General features: G+C 36.9%; 1 protein-coding gene across 3 annotated transcripts in view; it reads right to left on the bottom strand.

The window, feature by feature from the left end:
- The window catches only part of STAG1 (STAG1 cohesin complex component), a gene marked incomplete at its 3' end in the record, with an annotated part of 436193 nt that overhangs the window by 113161 nt on the left and 306589 nt on the right, over positions 1-16443 (bottom strand). For all 3 annotated transcript variants that reach the window (XM_082393421.1, XM_082393420.1, XM_082393419.1), the window contains one exon: positions 11420-11543. In XM_082393421.1, coding sequence (XP_082249547.1) covers positions 11420-11543 — 124 coding nt within the window. The remainder of the gene's footprint in view (positions 1-11419; positions 11544-16443) is intronic.

The raw sequence follows: 16443 nt of genomic DNA, 5'->3' as shown, positions 1-16443 counted from the left end.
CATCTGCTGTGCCTGTTACAACAACAGCCATAGTCAGAGGAGGCAAACTTAAACAATGCTGGGATTTGTCATCACAGAATGAATTCCTTCTCGTTCCGCATTCCCACTGTAATGGCCTGGCTGACACAAAACTGCTCAGAACTTCAAGTTGTCAATGGGTCAAATAGCTGGGTCACTCCTTTGATACAGGCCCAGATGCAGGCATGCTCTGGAGTCCCTTACTTTAATATTTCCTATGATGTGACAGAAAAAAACCCCTGTACAAGAATGCTTATTACTGATCTACACTAACATTTTGGACTTGGATGCCCAGTATGTAACTTTTCTCTCCCTGCAACCATATGGTAAAAGCAAGCCAAGTCTGTATATAACTGGACTAGCCAGCATTATCAGAACAAAATCCCTGACATGTGTCCCCTGCACCCCTCTGGGTTATGTATTTCTCTGTGGACCCCAATGGGCAATAGAATCTCTGCCTCCAGGGGAAGGATTGCTGCCTCAGAGTTCTAAGGCTGACTGTCCATGTCAGCAACTGCAGAGAGGGCTGAAAAGGACCCCTTCTGCTGACGTACTACAAAGTGGCTCACAGTATCCTCCTGGGAAAACAAACTAACCACTGGTTTCATTCTGCTATCCAAATTCTAATACTGGGAATAGGTATGCAGGCCCTAGAAAAAAATGGTGTACAGCCTGTCCCCAACCATGGCAGAAATAGCTAACACTACTGCCCAAGCCATCCAAGCCAATGAGACTCACTGAACTCACTAGTCAAGGTGGTGATGGATAAGTAAATAGCCCTCAATTACCTGCTGGCAGAACAAGGTGGTGTTTGTGTTATTGTCAGCATTTCTTACTGTGTATACGTCAACAATTTAGGGAAGTTGAAAACTGAGCTGATGAACATCCATGCTCAGGAGAGATGGTTATCAGCTGTACATGCGCAGTCTCCCCAAACTCACAATTTGACCTCTTTAGCTGGCTTAATCCACGTTGAAGACCACCCTCTAGGGACGCTTGACTGTCTTCCTGGGTCTGGCTCTCCTAACAGGCCTGGTAAAGTGCTGTTTCCTAATGACAGGGAGGCTCTATGAGCACTCCATATCCAAACAGATTGTTCTGGGACCCTGGTGAACCCAATTCCGCCTTCAAGTTTGGGGTGGGTGATTTGACATGCTTTATCTACCATGTCAGTGGTCGAGCAGGGGTGAGGGGTAGACTGTTGGGAAAGGCAGTCTCCTGTACACAGTGTTTTGACCCACACTTGGCTGCACAGGAAGAGGCCTTGGGTCTGGAATACTTCCTTATCAAGTGATAAGAGTCTTCATGGACTGTGCTGGGTTTATCACTTTGTGTGGGAATATCATTCTCGTTTTAGACTCAATGTGTCTTCTTTTGTTCTGCTTAAGTGTGTGCATCATATGGCACCTGGCCAACCCCACTATTAAATCTGTCCCCTGAGAGGACAGAATAGGATCCTTAGTTCTGTGGCACAAGAGGGGTGCATGCAGGGCAACTGCTCTGTGTTGACTGCTGGACCATGGGGGACTGACACTACTGAAGCTAATCTTGCTCTGTCCCTTCTCCATGTGAGTAAAGCATTGTTCCATCCAATGCTTGACTGTGTTGTGTTTTCCTTGGTGATCAGTATGCAGTGGGCAAAGAATTTGAACTTCTACTTCTAGTGATAGGCAACAGATGTCATTTGCTTGACATATACAGAGCTAAAAGGTTTTTGGTAAACTTAAGAGAAACAGAATATGGGATGAGTGAACACAAAGGTGAGGAAATGAAATGGACTAACTGAAAATAAATCCCACCCAAGCACTCAGAGATTTTGATATAAGCAATCAAGCATTTGCAAGAAAGTAGAAGAACTGTACACATAAGCTAAAAGCAAAGAACAGTACAGTCATATTTACAAACTGGAAAGGACAAAGAAAGGTAATCTAGTGTCATGAGCATAAATACAAAAAGAGAGTAAGATACTTAGTGCAGAGCACAGAGATTACTAAAGCTGTATTTAAATTAGACCTATTCTGTGTCACCCTCAATGTCAGAACCAAAACCAGTGGGTAGGAATTTAGAAGTAAGTTTTGGTCAACAGAAAGATAAACTGAATTTCTAATAACTCCTTTAGCTGTTAGAGCTAACAGCTGTCTGTCTTTCTAATGACCAAAATTTAATACTTTAGAACTTACACAAATTGGCAGTATGAAAAATGTTTGTCTTATTTATAGGAGGGTAGACTAGGTTATAACCTCTAATATTCTAAAATCAAGACAGAAAGAATATCAAATCATTATGTTACATACTTTAAACTAACACAATGTTTAATGTCAATTATATCTCAACAAAAATGGAAAAATGCAATTGATAATTAAAATGTAATTTTTTTAAAAATGAGAAGAAATTTTATCAGCCCATTTGAAAATGCACAGGATGAGTCTGAAGACAGAGGCTACAGCCTATACAATGAACACTTTCAACCAGATGATTAAAAGGAGAGAAAGGAAATTACTTTAGTCTTCAGAGTAAAAAAGTACAAGGTCATCAGAAAGGGAATGACAAAAAGGAAAGCTTAGAAATAAATATTTAATACACTCTTTTCTAAGTAAAGCAATTGGAGATCACAGGAGGTTTATAAAATCATCCTATCGAAAACACTACTCCTTAAATCATTTTATCAACAATGTATAAGAGAAACCTACCTCTTCCTTTATCTGGACAGAGGATTTCTACAGACACACACAGTTTAGCGATTTGTTTTAAATTGATGTTTGTTTATTTTTTGATAAGCCACATCAAATCGGTGTTTTCCCCAGAATTTGTGGACATACATAAGTTCTGTTAAAACTGGTAATTGTTACTATTATTGAAATTCAGTAGAATACTCTATTAGGGAGGTGAGGAGAGGAGGAAAACTGGTATGGTAGTACCATAAAATGAAATAAAAATGAAAGACTTTAAACTTATTCCTACTAAAAAGCTTGTCTACTTGGATTTAGTAGTGTGGATATGACTGCACGAGGGCACAAGGTGTAATTCTAATATCTCTTACACCAGTAAAATGTAACTGGATGCATCTGAGATGAGGCTTAGATGTAAAGGTCCCCAGTACCACATGAGGATTGGAAAAAGAAAACAAAATCGAGTTTGGGATTTATTACTATAGACAAAAGAATCTGAATTGCTAGGGAAAATAAATATTCAGGAAAAAATTCACTATGTACATACTAACTGGATTTTCCTTCAAATGAGGTGGGAAATAAGAATCCCTTTTAATCCTCAATTAAAAATTAGTCACTGAAACTGACCAACCAACTTACGATGATCTCCCTACACCCTGAACTCTCTTTTATAGCAAAAATGGCCTATAAAATTCCCTTGGGAACTTTCATTATAATTTATGTAATTTTGTGGTTTTCTTTGATAATACTTAGCACACTACTATTTAAAAAATAAATGCTCGGGGAACCGGATCAACATGGCGGAGGAGCAGGACGTGGAGCTCACCTTCTCCCCACAGATACATCAAAAATACATCTACGTGTGGAATGACTCTCACAGAACGTCTACTGAATGCTGGCAGAAGACTTCAGACTTCCAAAAGGGCAAGAAAATCTCCATGTAACTGGGCAGGGCAAAAGAAAAAGAGACAGAAAGGAATCGGGAATGGACCTGCACCTCTGGGAGGGAGCTGTGAAAAAGGAAAGGTTTCCGCACACTGGGAAGTCCCCTCAGTCCCTCTGTCCATTGGCGGGGACAGAGGGGTAGCTTCAGAGCCTTGGAGGAGAGCACAGCAACAGGTGTGTGGAGGGCAAAGCAGAGACAGATCTGCACAGGTCGATGCTGACCGGCACTCCCCAGCCTGAGACGCTTATCCGCTTGCCCGCTGGGGCAGGTGGGGGCTGGGTACTGAGGCTCGGGCTTTGGAGGTCAGACCCCGGGGAGAGGACTGGGGTTGGCTGTGTGAACACAGCCTGAGGGGGTTAGGGTACAGGGCGCCACAACTGAGGGAGTCTGGGAAGAAGCCTGGGCCCACCAGAGGCAAGGGACCATTGTTGGGGGGCATGAGAGGAGAGGGGTGGGCCCGCCATAGGAGCTTCTTTCTCTGCATGCTCACAGGCAGCATGGCACTGCCTATATGAGCTCCAGGGGCGGGCGTGAGCCATGGCTGACATCTTGGACTCCAGAGGCAGGTGCGGAACGCTGCCACTGCTGCTGCCACTGCCAAGGGTCCTGTGAGCAGGGGTGCAGATCACTGCACTCACCTTCCCAGGAGCCAGCATGGCCCACCACTGCAGAGGGTCCCATGAACTGGGACCAACTTCCCCAGGAGTGTACACAGCCAACCACTGCTGATGAGGGCTCTGCAACCTGGTGCCAACCATTGCCCCCACCTCCACGGGGTGTGCAACACACCGCTGCCGCCTAGGGTCCCAAGATCTAGGGCCAACTTCCCCAGGGACACATGACATGCTGCCGCCATTGTGGAGAAACCTGCGACCAGGAGCCAACTGTTGCCCCCGCCTCCCTGGGAGCGTGCACCCGCACAACCCGATCAAGGGGATAACAGCCAGCACACGCTAAGAAAAAGACAGCAAGCATCCAAACCAAAAACAGCACTCATGTCAAAAAAATATTGAACCCACACAAGCTACACAGGGATTCTCCTGCTTATAAATAGCCCTCCAAGACCACAGTAGATAATTGTTTCTCCTGAACTCACAGAGTAAGAGAAATAGAAGCAAAATGAAAAAGCAGAGGAACCATTCTCAGTTAAAAGACCAAAAAAATTCCCCTGCAGGAACAAGGAAAAAGACCTCCTCAGTCTAATAGACACCGAGTTAAAAAAGGAGGTAATGAAAATACTGAAGGAATTAAGAAAGGCTATCAACAGGAAGGCAGATTACTGTAAAAAGAAACTTGAAACTACAAGGAGGAGCCAAGAAAAGTTAGAAAATTCATTTGCTGAGACGAAAGCTGAGCTCAAGTCAATGAACAGCAGAATGAATAATGCAGAAGAAAGAATAAGTGACCTGGAAGATAGACTAATGGAAATTACCCAATCAAAACAGAAGACAGAAAGCCAAATGAAAAAAAAAAATGAAAGCAATATAAGAGACCTATGGGATAATATAAAGCAGGCCAATCTATGCATAATAGGGATTCCAGAAGGAGAAGAAAGAGAAAAGGGGATTGAAGATGTATTTGAAGAAATTATGGCTGAAAATTTCCCAAACTAAAAAAAGGAAACAGATATCCAGATACAGGAAGCACAGAGGGTCCCAAAGAAGATGAAGCCAAACAGACCTACACCAAGACATATTATAATAAAAATGGCAGAAGTTAAAGATAAAGAGAGGATTCTAAAGGCAGCAAGAGAAAAACCAAGAGTTCTTTACAAGGGAACCCCCATAAGACTATCAGCTGATTTCTCTACAGAAACACTGCAGGCCAGAAGGGCATACAAAATATATTCAAAGTCTTGAAAGAGAAAAATCTGCAACCTAGAATACTCTACTCAGCAAGATTATCATGTAGAATAGGAGGAGAAATAAAGAATTTCTCAGACAAGCAAAAATTGAAAGAAAACAGCAATACTAAACTTATCCTGAAAGAAATATTGAAAGGTCATCTCTAAATAGAAAAGAAGCAGCAAGAAGAAATAGGAAGGAGGAAATCACAAGTGGAAAGTAAATCACTTAAATTAGCCAGTATACAGATCAGAAAGAAAAAAAAAACAACCTTATTTGTGAAAGCAATGATAAACACAAGGAACAGCAAAGGGATAAACATGAAGATATAAAAAGGGACATGAAAATCATAAAATGTGGGGAAGGAGAGTAAGGAAATACAGATTCTTTTTCTTTTTTTAAAATGTGTTTGAGCCTATATGACTACCAGTCTAAAGCAAGCATATATAGGAAGGGGTTAACATACTTGAAAAACAGGGCAACCACAAATAAAAAACATACAATAAATTCACAAAAACCTAAGCATAAAATAAAAGGAAATCATGAAACCACAAAAAGAAAAACAGAAAAAGAAAGGAACAAAGAATCAACTGGAAAACAAGGTTTTAAATGGCAATAAATATATACATATCAGTAATCACCTTAACTGTCAATGGACTGAATGCTCCAATCAAAAGACATAGAGTGGCAGACTGGATAGAAAAAACAAGAGTCTACAATATGCTGCCTACAAGAGACTCACCTTAGGGCAAAGGATACACATAGATTGAAAAAGAGGGGATGGTAAAAGATATTTCATGCAAACGGAAATGACAAGAAAGCAGGAGTTGCAATACTCATATCAGACAAAATAGACTTTAAAGCAAAGGTTATAAAGAAAGATAAAGAAGGACACTACATAATGATAAAAGAATCAATACAAGAAGATGATTTTATACTTATCAACATATATGTATCTAATATAGGATATGCACCTAATATAGCACCCCCGATACATAAAACAAATACTAACAGACATAAAGGGAGAAATTGATGGGAATACAATAGTAGGAGACTTTAACACCCCACTCACATCAATGGACAGGTCTTCCAGACAGAGAATAAACAAGGTAACAGAGGTCCTAAATGATACAACAGTTAGACTTAATTGATAGTTTCAGGATACTACATCCAAAAACAACAACAACAATAACACCACCCCACAAAAAAACAGAATATACATTCTTTTTGAGTGCATATAGAACATTCTCTAGGGCTGACCACATCCTAGGGCACAAAACTAACCTCAACAAATTTAAGAGTACAGAAATTATTTTAAGCATCTTCTCTGACCACAATGTCATGAAATTAGATATCAACCACAGGAAAAGAAACGAGAAAAGAACAATTAGCTGGAGACTGAATAACATGCTACTAAAAAACCAATGGGTCAATGAGGAAATCAAAAAGGAAATTAAAATATACCTTGAGACAAACAACAATGAAAACACAACCATATAAAATCTATGGGACACAGCAAAAGCAGTTCTTAGAGGGAAGTTTATAGTGATATAGGCCTTCATCAAAAAACAAGAACTCAAGTAAACAACCTAACCTATCACCTAAAAGAATTAGAAAAAGAAGAACAAACAAAACCTAAAGTCAGCAGAAGGAAGGAAATAATAAAGATCAGGGAGGAAATAAATAAAATAGAGATTAAAAAAAAAGGAAAAAAATCAACAAAACCAAGAGCTGGTTCTTTGAAAGGGTAAACAAAATTGACAAACCTCTAGCCAGGCTCACCAAGAAGGAAAAGAGAGAGAACCCAAATAAACAAAATGAGAAATGAAAAGGAAGAAATCTCAACTGATACCGCAGAAATACAAAAAACATAAGAGAATACTATGAACCATTATATGCTAACAAATTTGACAACTTAGAAGAAATGGATAACTTTCTAGAAACATACAGACCACCAAAATTGAATCAATAAGAAATAGATAATTTGAACAGATCAATCACTAGAAGTGAAATAGAATCTGTAATAAAAATACTTCCTACAAACAGAAGTCCAGGACCAGATGGCTTTACAGGTGAATTCTACCAAACATACAAAGAACTTACACTGATTCTTCTCAAACCCTTCCAAAAGACTGAAGAGGAGGTAACACTCCCAAAGACATTCTATGAAGCCACCATCACCCTGATACCAAAAGTAGACAAAGACACCACCAAAAAAGAAAATTCCAGGCCAATATCTCTGATGAATATAGATGCAAAAATCCTCAGCAAAATATTAGCAAAAAGAATCCAACAACACATACAAAAGATCATACACTATGACCAAGTGGGATTCATCCCAGGTTCACAAGGATGGTTCAACATATAAATCAATCAGTGCAATACACCACATTAACAAAAGAAAAGTCAAAAACCATATGATCATCTCAACAGATGCAGAAAAAGCATTTGACAAAATTCAACTTCCACTCATGATAAAAACTCTTACCAAAGTGGGAATAGAGGGAACATATCTCAACATAATTAAAGCCATTTATGAGAAACCCAAAGCCAATATAACAATCAAGGATGAAAAGCTGAAAGCCTTCCCACTAAAATCTGGAACAAGACAAGGATGCCCACTCTCACCATTTCTTTTCAACATAGTATTGGAATTCCTAGTCACAGCAATCAGACAAGAAAAAGAAATAAAAGGTATCCAAATTGGAAGGGAAGAGGTAAAATTGTCACTATATGCAGATGACATGATACTATATACAGAAAACCCTAAGGACTCCACACAAAAACTACGAGATCTAACAAATAAATTCAGCAAAGTAGCAGGATAGAAGATTAACATTCAGAAATCAGTTGCATTCCTTTACACTAACAACGAAATATCAGAAAGGGAATGTAAACACCTTTTAAAATTGCACCCAAAAAAAAAAAAAAATCTAGGAATAAACCTGACCAAGGAGGTGAAAGACTTATATGCTGAGAACTATAAAACATTAATAAAGGAAATAAAAGAGGATTCAAAGAAATGGAAAGATATCCCATGCTCTTGAATTGGAAGAATTAACATTGTTAAAATGGCAATACTACCCAAAGCATTCTACAGATTTAATGCCATCCTTATCAAATTACCCATGATATTTTTCACAAAACTAGAACAAATAATCCAAAAATTTATACGGAACCATAAAAGACCCAGAAGTGCTAGAGCCATCCTGAGGGAAAAAAACAAAGGCATAAGTCCCCAGACTTCAGACAATGCTACAAAGCTACAGTGATCAAAACAGTGTGGTACTGGTACAAAAACAGGCATACGGATCAATGGAACAGAATAGAGAGCCCAGAAATAAACCACACACCTATGGTCAATTAATCTTTGACAAAGGAGGTAAGAATATACAAGGGGAAAAAGATAGTTTCTTCAGCAAATGGTGCTGGGAAAGTTGGACAGCTGATGTAAATCAATGAAGTTAGAACACACCCTCACACCATGCACAAAAATAAACTCAAAATGGCTTAAAGACTTAAAACATAAGACAACATACCATAAAACTCCTAGAAGAGAGCATAGGCAAAACATCCTCTGACATAAATTGTACCAATGTTTTCTTAGGTCAGACTCCCAAGGCAATAGGAATAAAAACAAAAATAAACAAATGGGACCTAATCAAACTTGCAAGCTTTTGCACAGCAAAGGAAACCATAAAAAAAAAAAAAACGAAAGACAACCTACGGAATGGGAGAAAATATTTGCAAATGATGCAACAGACAAGGCTCAATCTCCAAAATATACAAAAAACTCATGCAACTCATCAACAAAAAAACAAATAACCCAACTGAAAAATGGGCAGAAGACCTTAATAGACATTTCTCCAAAGAAGACATACAGATGGCCAATAGGCACATGAAAAGATGCTCAACATCACTAATTATTAGACAAATGCAAATCAAAACTACACTGAGGTACCACCTCACACCAGTCAGAATGGCCATCATTAAAAAGTCTACAAATAAATGCTGGAGAGGATGTGGAGAAAAGGGAACTCCTACACTGTTGGTGGGAATGTAAGCTGGTACAACCACTATGGAGAACAGTATGCAGGTTACTCAGAAAACTAAAAACAGATTTACCACATGATCCAGCAATCCTCCTCCTGGGAATATACCTGGACAACTATAATTCAAAAGATACATGCACCCCTATGTTCATAGCAGCACTGTTCACAATAGCCAAAACATGGAAACAACTTAAATGTCCATCGACAGAGAAATGGATAAAGAGGATGTAGTAAATATATACAATGGAATACTATTCAGCCACAAAAAGAACAAAATAATACCATTTGCAGCAACATGGATGCAACTAGAGAGTGCCATATTAAGTGAAGTCAGAAAGAGAAAGACAAATATATGATACCACTTACATGTGGAATCTAAAATATGGCACAAATGAAACTATCTACAAAACAGAAACAGACTCAAGTTGGGCAGGGAGAAGGATGGACTGGGAGTCTGGGATTGGTAGATGCAAACTATTACATTTAGAATGGATAAACAACAAGGTTCTAAGGTATAACACAGGGAACTATATTGAATATCCTGTGATAAACCGTAATAGAAAATATAAAAAAAGAATGTATATATGTGTATAACTGAGTCACTTTACTGTACAGCAGAGATTGGCACGGCATTGTAAATCAACTATACATCAAAAAAAAAATTTTTTTTAAATGCCAAACCTATAAAAAAAATAAATTGCTCTGAGCTCTCTAAAAAATCAATCAATCAATCAATCAATAAGTAAAAAATGCTCCACAGGCTAATAATGGTAATATATAGAAAATAAGTCTTAGACTATTACCAAAATTACTGTAAAAGTCTAAGAATATAATTGCATTTTAAAAGATAATATAAAAAAAAAGATAAAATGTCTTCCAATAGTTATGATACTTTTAACAATTCGAATAATGGAATATAACATCTTTCAAAAGAAATCATTGTTAAGATTTCTTTTTTGTGTGTGAAAACCTGGCAATTCAAGTTATAGAATGTCAGGTCATTCATTATAAAAATTCCAGCAATTTATCATTCCTATCCTTGGTTATTTAAGGATTACATACTCAGGACTTAATAATGTGAGATTCCTTTTAAGTCAGAGCCTTTTCTAAGAGAGTGGAAGTAGAGACAGATTTTAAGACCAGATATTCTAGAATCCAACAAATCTATTCAACTCTGCTAAAACATTCTACTATGATATGACCTTAGAGAATTCAAAATAAGAAAGCTTATTTAGTTTCTATATATTAAGAGAAACAAGAAATCACTTTTGATTCCAAACTAGTAAAAAGATTATAATTAGCTTCTTGAGATACTACATTCTCTTAAAATTTAGATGTACCAGGTTGTCAACCTTGGTTTAACAAAGCATTACAGGGGCTTCCCTGGTGGCGCAGTGGTTGAGAATCTGCCTGCCAATGCAGGGGACACGGGTTCGAGCCCTGGTCTGGGAAGACTCCACATGCCACGGAGCAACTGGGCCCGTGAGCCACAACTACTGAGCCTGCGCGCCTGGAGCCTGTGCTCCACAACAAGAGAGGCTGCGATAATGAGGCCCGCGCACCGCAATGAAGAGTGGCCCCCACTCGCCGCAACTAGAGAAAGCCCTCGCACAGTAACGAAGACCCAACACAGCCAAAAATAAATAAATAAATAAATAAATAAAAAAAAGAAAGCATTACAACTAAGTAAGACACGGTTTTCACACATATGCTGATGTCTCAAGTTTCATCATGGCCACAAGTAAACAGTATTCAGCTGTATCATCTTATATTTCCATATTATTATAACTCTTGAGAAAAACCAACCAATGCCATCTTAATTCCTAGCTTTCCAGTATTAATATTGGGACAAGTACATCTTCTATGAAAGCCGAGAACAGAGTAACTTACCCTGTCATGAAGAGTCCAGCCAACATATTTTAGGTAACTGTCATTTAGGAAGGCATCACTATACATTTTCATCCATACTCCAATTTCTTCAATACAAATGGCTCTAATCTCAGCAATAGCATCACTAGAGAAGGAATAAAAGAGACAAACCTCTGATTAATATCCAAAGCTAGAAAGTACTTCATACTCATTTTCAGCAAGCAATAGATATCACTATTATCCAAATACTGTTTTTATATCTGCACTCTCAAAGGTCTCCAACTTGAATATCTTCTATTTTTTATATAGCTTCTATAAAATAAAAACCACCAATACCAAACTGAAAAAAAAAATGCTTCTGGAAATCATCTTATTTTGACTCAACTGCTCTATTTTCAGTGGACTAGGAAATGACATTTGGAGCTTTCTGAAAGCCTCACAGTTATTATGGGATCAATAAACATGTTAAAACTTCTGAGGAACCAGAGTATCAACATCCAAATACAGAATAATGGAGAACTCAAAACGTGTTTCTCTAAATAACCGTGACTCTTTCTAAGCTAGTACACATCTAAAGAATTAAAAGAAAATAATTTTCATGAACAAAAAATTAGTATCTATGAGGCAAAATTGTAGCAGCCTGTATTATTTGAAAATGTATAGTAGTTTACAAAACCAAGACCTTGAAGTAACTGCACAGGGAAGAAGAATAATTCACATTTAGTCACAACAGAACAATCCTGGTGACCACACTATGAAGTGGTAGCAGAACAAACCCCAAAAGTCAGGTCTCTGGCTCTGTGCCCAGAGAGCTTTTCACCTCACCATAAGCATCTACTACAACCCTCCTGGAATTACTTCTACTCTAAAATCTGTGAACCATGAACAAATACAGTGTTAGTATTTTTACCTTATCTTTCAACAGGTTAATAACTCTGGCTAAAAAAACCCCATATTATACAATTAAGATAAATCCTAACTTTCTTTTGTAGATCAATCTTAAAGGTTTCTGAGTTACCATACATGAATAATTTTTAATTCTCCAATTTACACAAGGCAATCATCTGTCAAGGAGCTTTCCTTAGTTTCTCTTTCGTGATAAAATGAGTGCTAGTATTCTAATATTTAATTCTCTGCTCTAATAAATCTTAGTTCCTTCTAAGTCCATGTCATTGCTTAAAGAATAAAAATGTGAGAAACTTCCTCTTTCAAAACCATACTATCAATTACAGTCTTTAGTTTTCCTACATTTTTGTTGTTGTTTATACCTTTTTCTCATGGAGAGATTCTATAGCACAGAGGCTAATGATACAGACTTTGGAGCAAGACATCCTGAGTTCAAATCCTGATTCTGTTATTTACTAGCTGCAAGTTATTTCCCTCTTTCTTAGATTTCCTCATCTGTAAAACAGGGATAATAACTGAACCTAGACCTCACAGTTACTGTGAGAATGAACTCACTTAATAAAAGTATCAATAAAATACTTAGAACTGTGCCTGGTACCTACTAAAACCTTCCATCAATGTTCATTATTATAATCTTTTAACTGTCATCAATCTAGACATTCATAGATGATACAATATAAAAAGTAGCTTAAAAACTGTGAAAGAATGTTCCTTGACCTTTAAAATAATGAATGTGAATGGTTCAAGGGTGTTTCTTTTTTTCTAAATATGAAAAATTTCAGACATTACAAAGTTATTATGCTTTAACTTCATATATAGTTTTATATATTTTGAAACTTTACATACATTATATCTTATAGGTATCCTCTCCAATTAGATTTTTTCACAAACCAGGTTTTGCAATTTATACACAGAGTGGGGGAAAAAAAAGTATTTGGGATAGAAAATACTAAAATGCTTCACATGGGGTAGCAAGTAAGTATTTTTTCTTGGAACATCTGTGTACTTGATGTAGGACATGGTCAGTGAAGTCTGTGAGACACTGTTGTTATACTTAGAAGTGAAATTTACTGGGTGAGAAGAAATACACGTCTTCACCTGAATTAGATATTAACAAATTTCTCCATATAGTGCTTTCATCCCTGCCTGTCACTTGGTATTGTTCTACTATTTTATATAAATTTCCACTTCTAAGAACTACAAGTTCATATACTTTGTCTTCTACTGGGCTGTCCAAATTAAAAAAAAAAAAATAACAACAGCAAAAATAGAACAAAATAAAATAGCTCCCCTCGAAAACCAAAACATAACCACAAAATACCCAAATCCCAAAGATCAATTACACTTATTCTCTGCTGAAATGCGCTTGTACAAACCAATCAAAAAAATTAAACAAAACCAGGCTGAGTTTTTTATTACACAAGCTCAGGGAAGTAGCCTAAGGACACAATGAATAGGTATGGTATTTTGATTAAAACTATAGTGACTACTAAGTACAGTAACTCATAATACATAGCTCAATCATTCTTCCATTCATTACCATTGGTATTACCATTACCTCTGGTATTGAGATTATGGGTGGCTGATTCCCAAGGCTAGAGAATATAAGGGCTTAGATTTATTTCAGTAGGAAAATATTGCTCAAAATCTTTTTTCATAACCATTTCTATGTCTAAGTCTAACCTCTAATACCTTTTTCTCTCACTTATTAGACTGCCAAAAGCTCATGTTCTTGGAACACAGCTCTTCTCTGTAAGCAGTGCCAACATTTTGATACAGCTTATCTTCTTGGAATCCCAGTCCTTGTCTACTTCAGATGCTAGTCTGATGCCTCCCACTTGAACTTAAAATTTTTAAAATATCCTTTCTAGACTTAGAATTTGACTATGTATGTAAGACAGCCCATTCTACTACTATTAAAAGTCCCTAGGTGATTTTTCTCCTATTTGGGTTTTGGAGCTCTAATCTACTTTGCTTGCTGATACCACCCTATTAATCATTCTCTACATGTAATTATATTATGTAATTACAGACTATACAGTAAAATTAGTATTTCTTTGTGGTGGTCTTAAAATGTCCACAAATTTTCTGTTACTATTCCCTTTGGTGGAGACACATGCTTCTTTTCTTGAATATGGGTGTACTTATTAACTTGTTTCTAATAAATATAATTCAGTGGAAATGATGAATTTTGGCATCTGAAGCTAGGTCAAAAATGACATACTGACTTCTCCTTTGTTCTCTCTCTTGGATCAATCTCTCTCAGGAAAGCCAACTGCCATGTCTTAAGGACATTCTAGCCACCTTACAGAGAACTCAATGTGGTGAGTAACTAGGTCTTCTTCCACCAGCCATGTGAGTAAGCCATACGAGAAGCAGATGCTCAAACCACAGTCAAGCCTTCAAATGACTGCAGCCTCAACCAAAGTCTTGATTGCAATCTGATGAGAGAACTTAAGCCAGAACCCCCTAGCTAGGCCACTCCCAAATTCTTGACCCATAGTAACAATGAGATAACGTATACTGTACCAAGTTTTGGGGTAAGTTGTTATATGGCAAAAGATAACCAATATTATTAGTTTTACTGTTATTAAAGGCCTTTACCAACTGAGCCATAACCAATCTTCTTTTAGTTTGGTCTATGAATGAGTTCTTTAGTCCAAATAACTCAACTGCACAGATTACATGTCTGTGGTGATTTCTATACTCACAGTGCCCTCATTACACTCTGATTACCTACAATGATTATTCTTTCAAGCTCTAGTAAACTTTTAGGTCCTCCATGATTCATGGCACATCCTCTTATTACCACAGATAGCTTTCTTCTTGCCTTCTAGGAACTAACATTCTATTTAAGTAAATGAAGTACAAAATGAAAATGCAGTATATTTCTAAGTATTCCCTGGCTTGATTACAATATATTTTTTGATATACAGATATTTTTCTCATATTTTAGAGATCTTCAGTCTTTGATTTTTATGTTACATTTATTTTTAACACCTTAATCTTTATTTCCAAAGGTCTCACTCCATTTAGAAAGATAACGTTTAGCTGCAGGTGTTTGGAAGTTTCCAAAGCAAAGATTAAGTAGGGGGCAAAAAAGTTAGTAAGACAAGAGGAAATGTATAAAGACAATCACACGATGAACTAATTTTCATAGTTCTAGTACTGCGGCCTTGAAATGAACAACTAAAAATGAAGTCAGAATACACTTTACTTGCAAACTCAAAGAAAGAAAAAAACTAGAAAAGAATAATTCTGGGGCAATTAATCCTTTGCTGTAGCTCTTTTTTAAAGCATAAAAGAATAATTATGTTCATTTCTATGGAAAACTTACCTAATTTACTGAACTTCAGTTAGTATGCCTTTAATTTAATATCTGGACTTAAGTTTTTGTTTTGAATTACTTTATTGGTAAATGAAATTCAAATTGTTTTCTGCTACTGAATTTTAATTAAATGTTTTGTGTACTACCCTTATAGATGCTTTCCCAGTAAGGAAGAAGACTAAATTAAAATGACTGATAAACAAATTTCAGAGACTAATTCTTGGTTAATATATATGTTTTGACACAGTTATCTCTCTTACACAAGAAATCTCATGAGAGCTCTAGAGTAAGAAATAATTGCGAATGCTAAGAAGGGCCGCTATCTAAATTGTACAACACAATAAATTCATGACTCAACCAATTTTGTCACTAATGTTTGTCTAAAAAAATTTACATTTTCCAAAATAGAACAACTCTTAGAGATTGGGGGAAAAAAAGCCTAAGGGAGAAAGGAATAGCTGAAGGAGTTACTGAAAAGTCATACTATATCCTTTATTAGACTGTGAACAAGAACTTGAGAATAGAGATGATAGCTTGCAGAAAGATGATTAAAATAACTACTACCTTATAGAGTATTAAATATTAGCAAAGGGCAGTAGAAGGAACACAGAAGCATGTAAAATGATGGAGGGAAACAGAAGGGGTCAAGGAAGGTTTCTGAGAGGCAGTAATGTTTGTGTAGACCCAAAGAGCTGAAACTCTCCTGGTTTGCTTACTAAATCCAAATCTTCCATTGAATTATTTCAGGATGACCAGCATTATTTAAAGTGCATCAGAAACATAATAAGTTTATGAAATTAAAAATACTTTT

Source organism: Balaenoptera borealis (assembly GCF_965194805.1).
Source record: "Balaenoptera borealis genome assembly, chromosome: 5".
Classification (NCBI taxonomy): Eukaryota; Metazoa; Chordata; class Mammalia; order Artiodactyla; family Balaenopteridae; genus Balaenoptera; species Balaenoptera borealis.
This window is presented reverse-complemented; position numbering and strand designations above follow the sequence as displayed.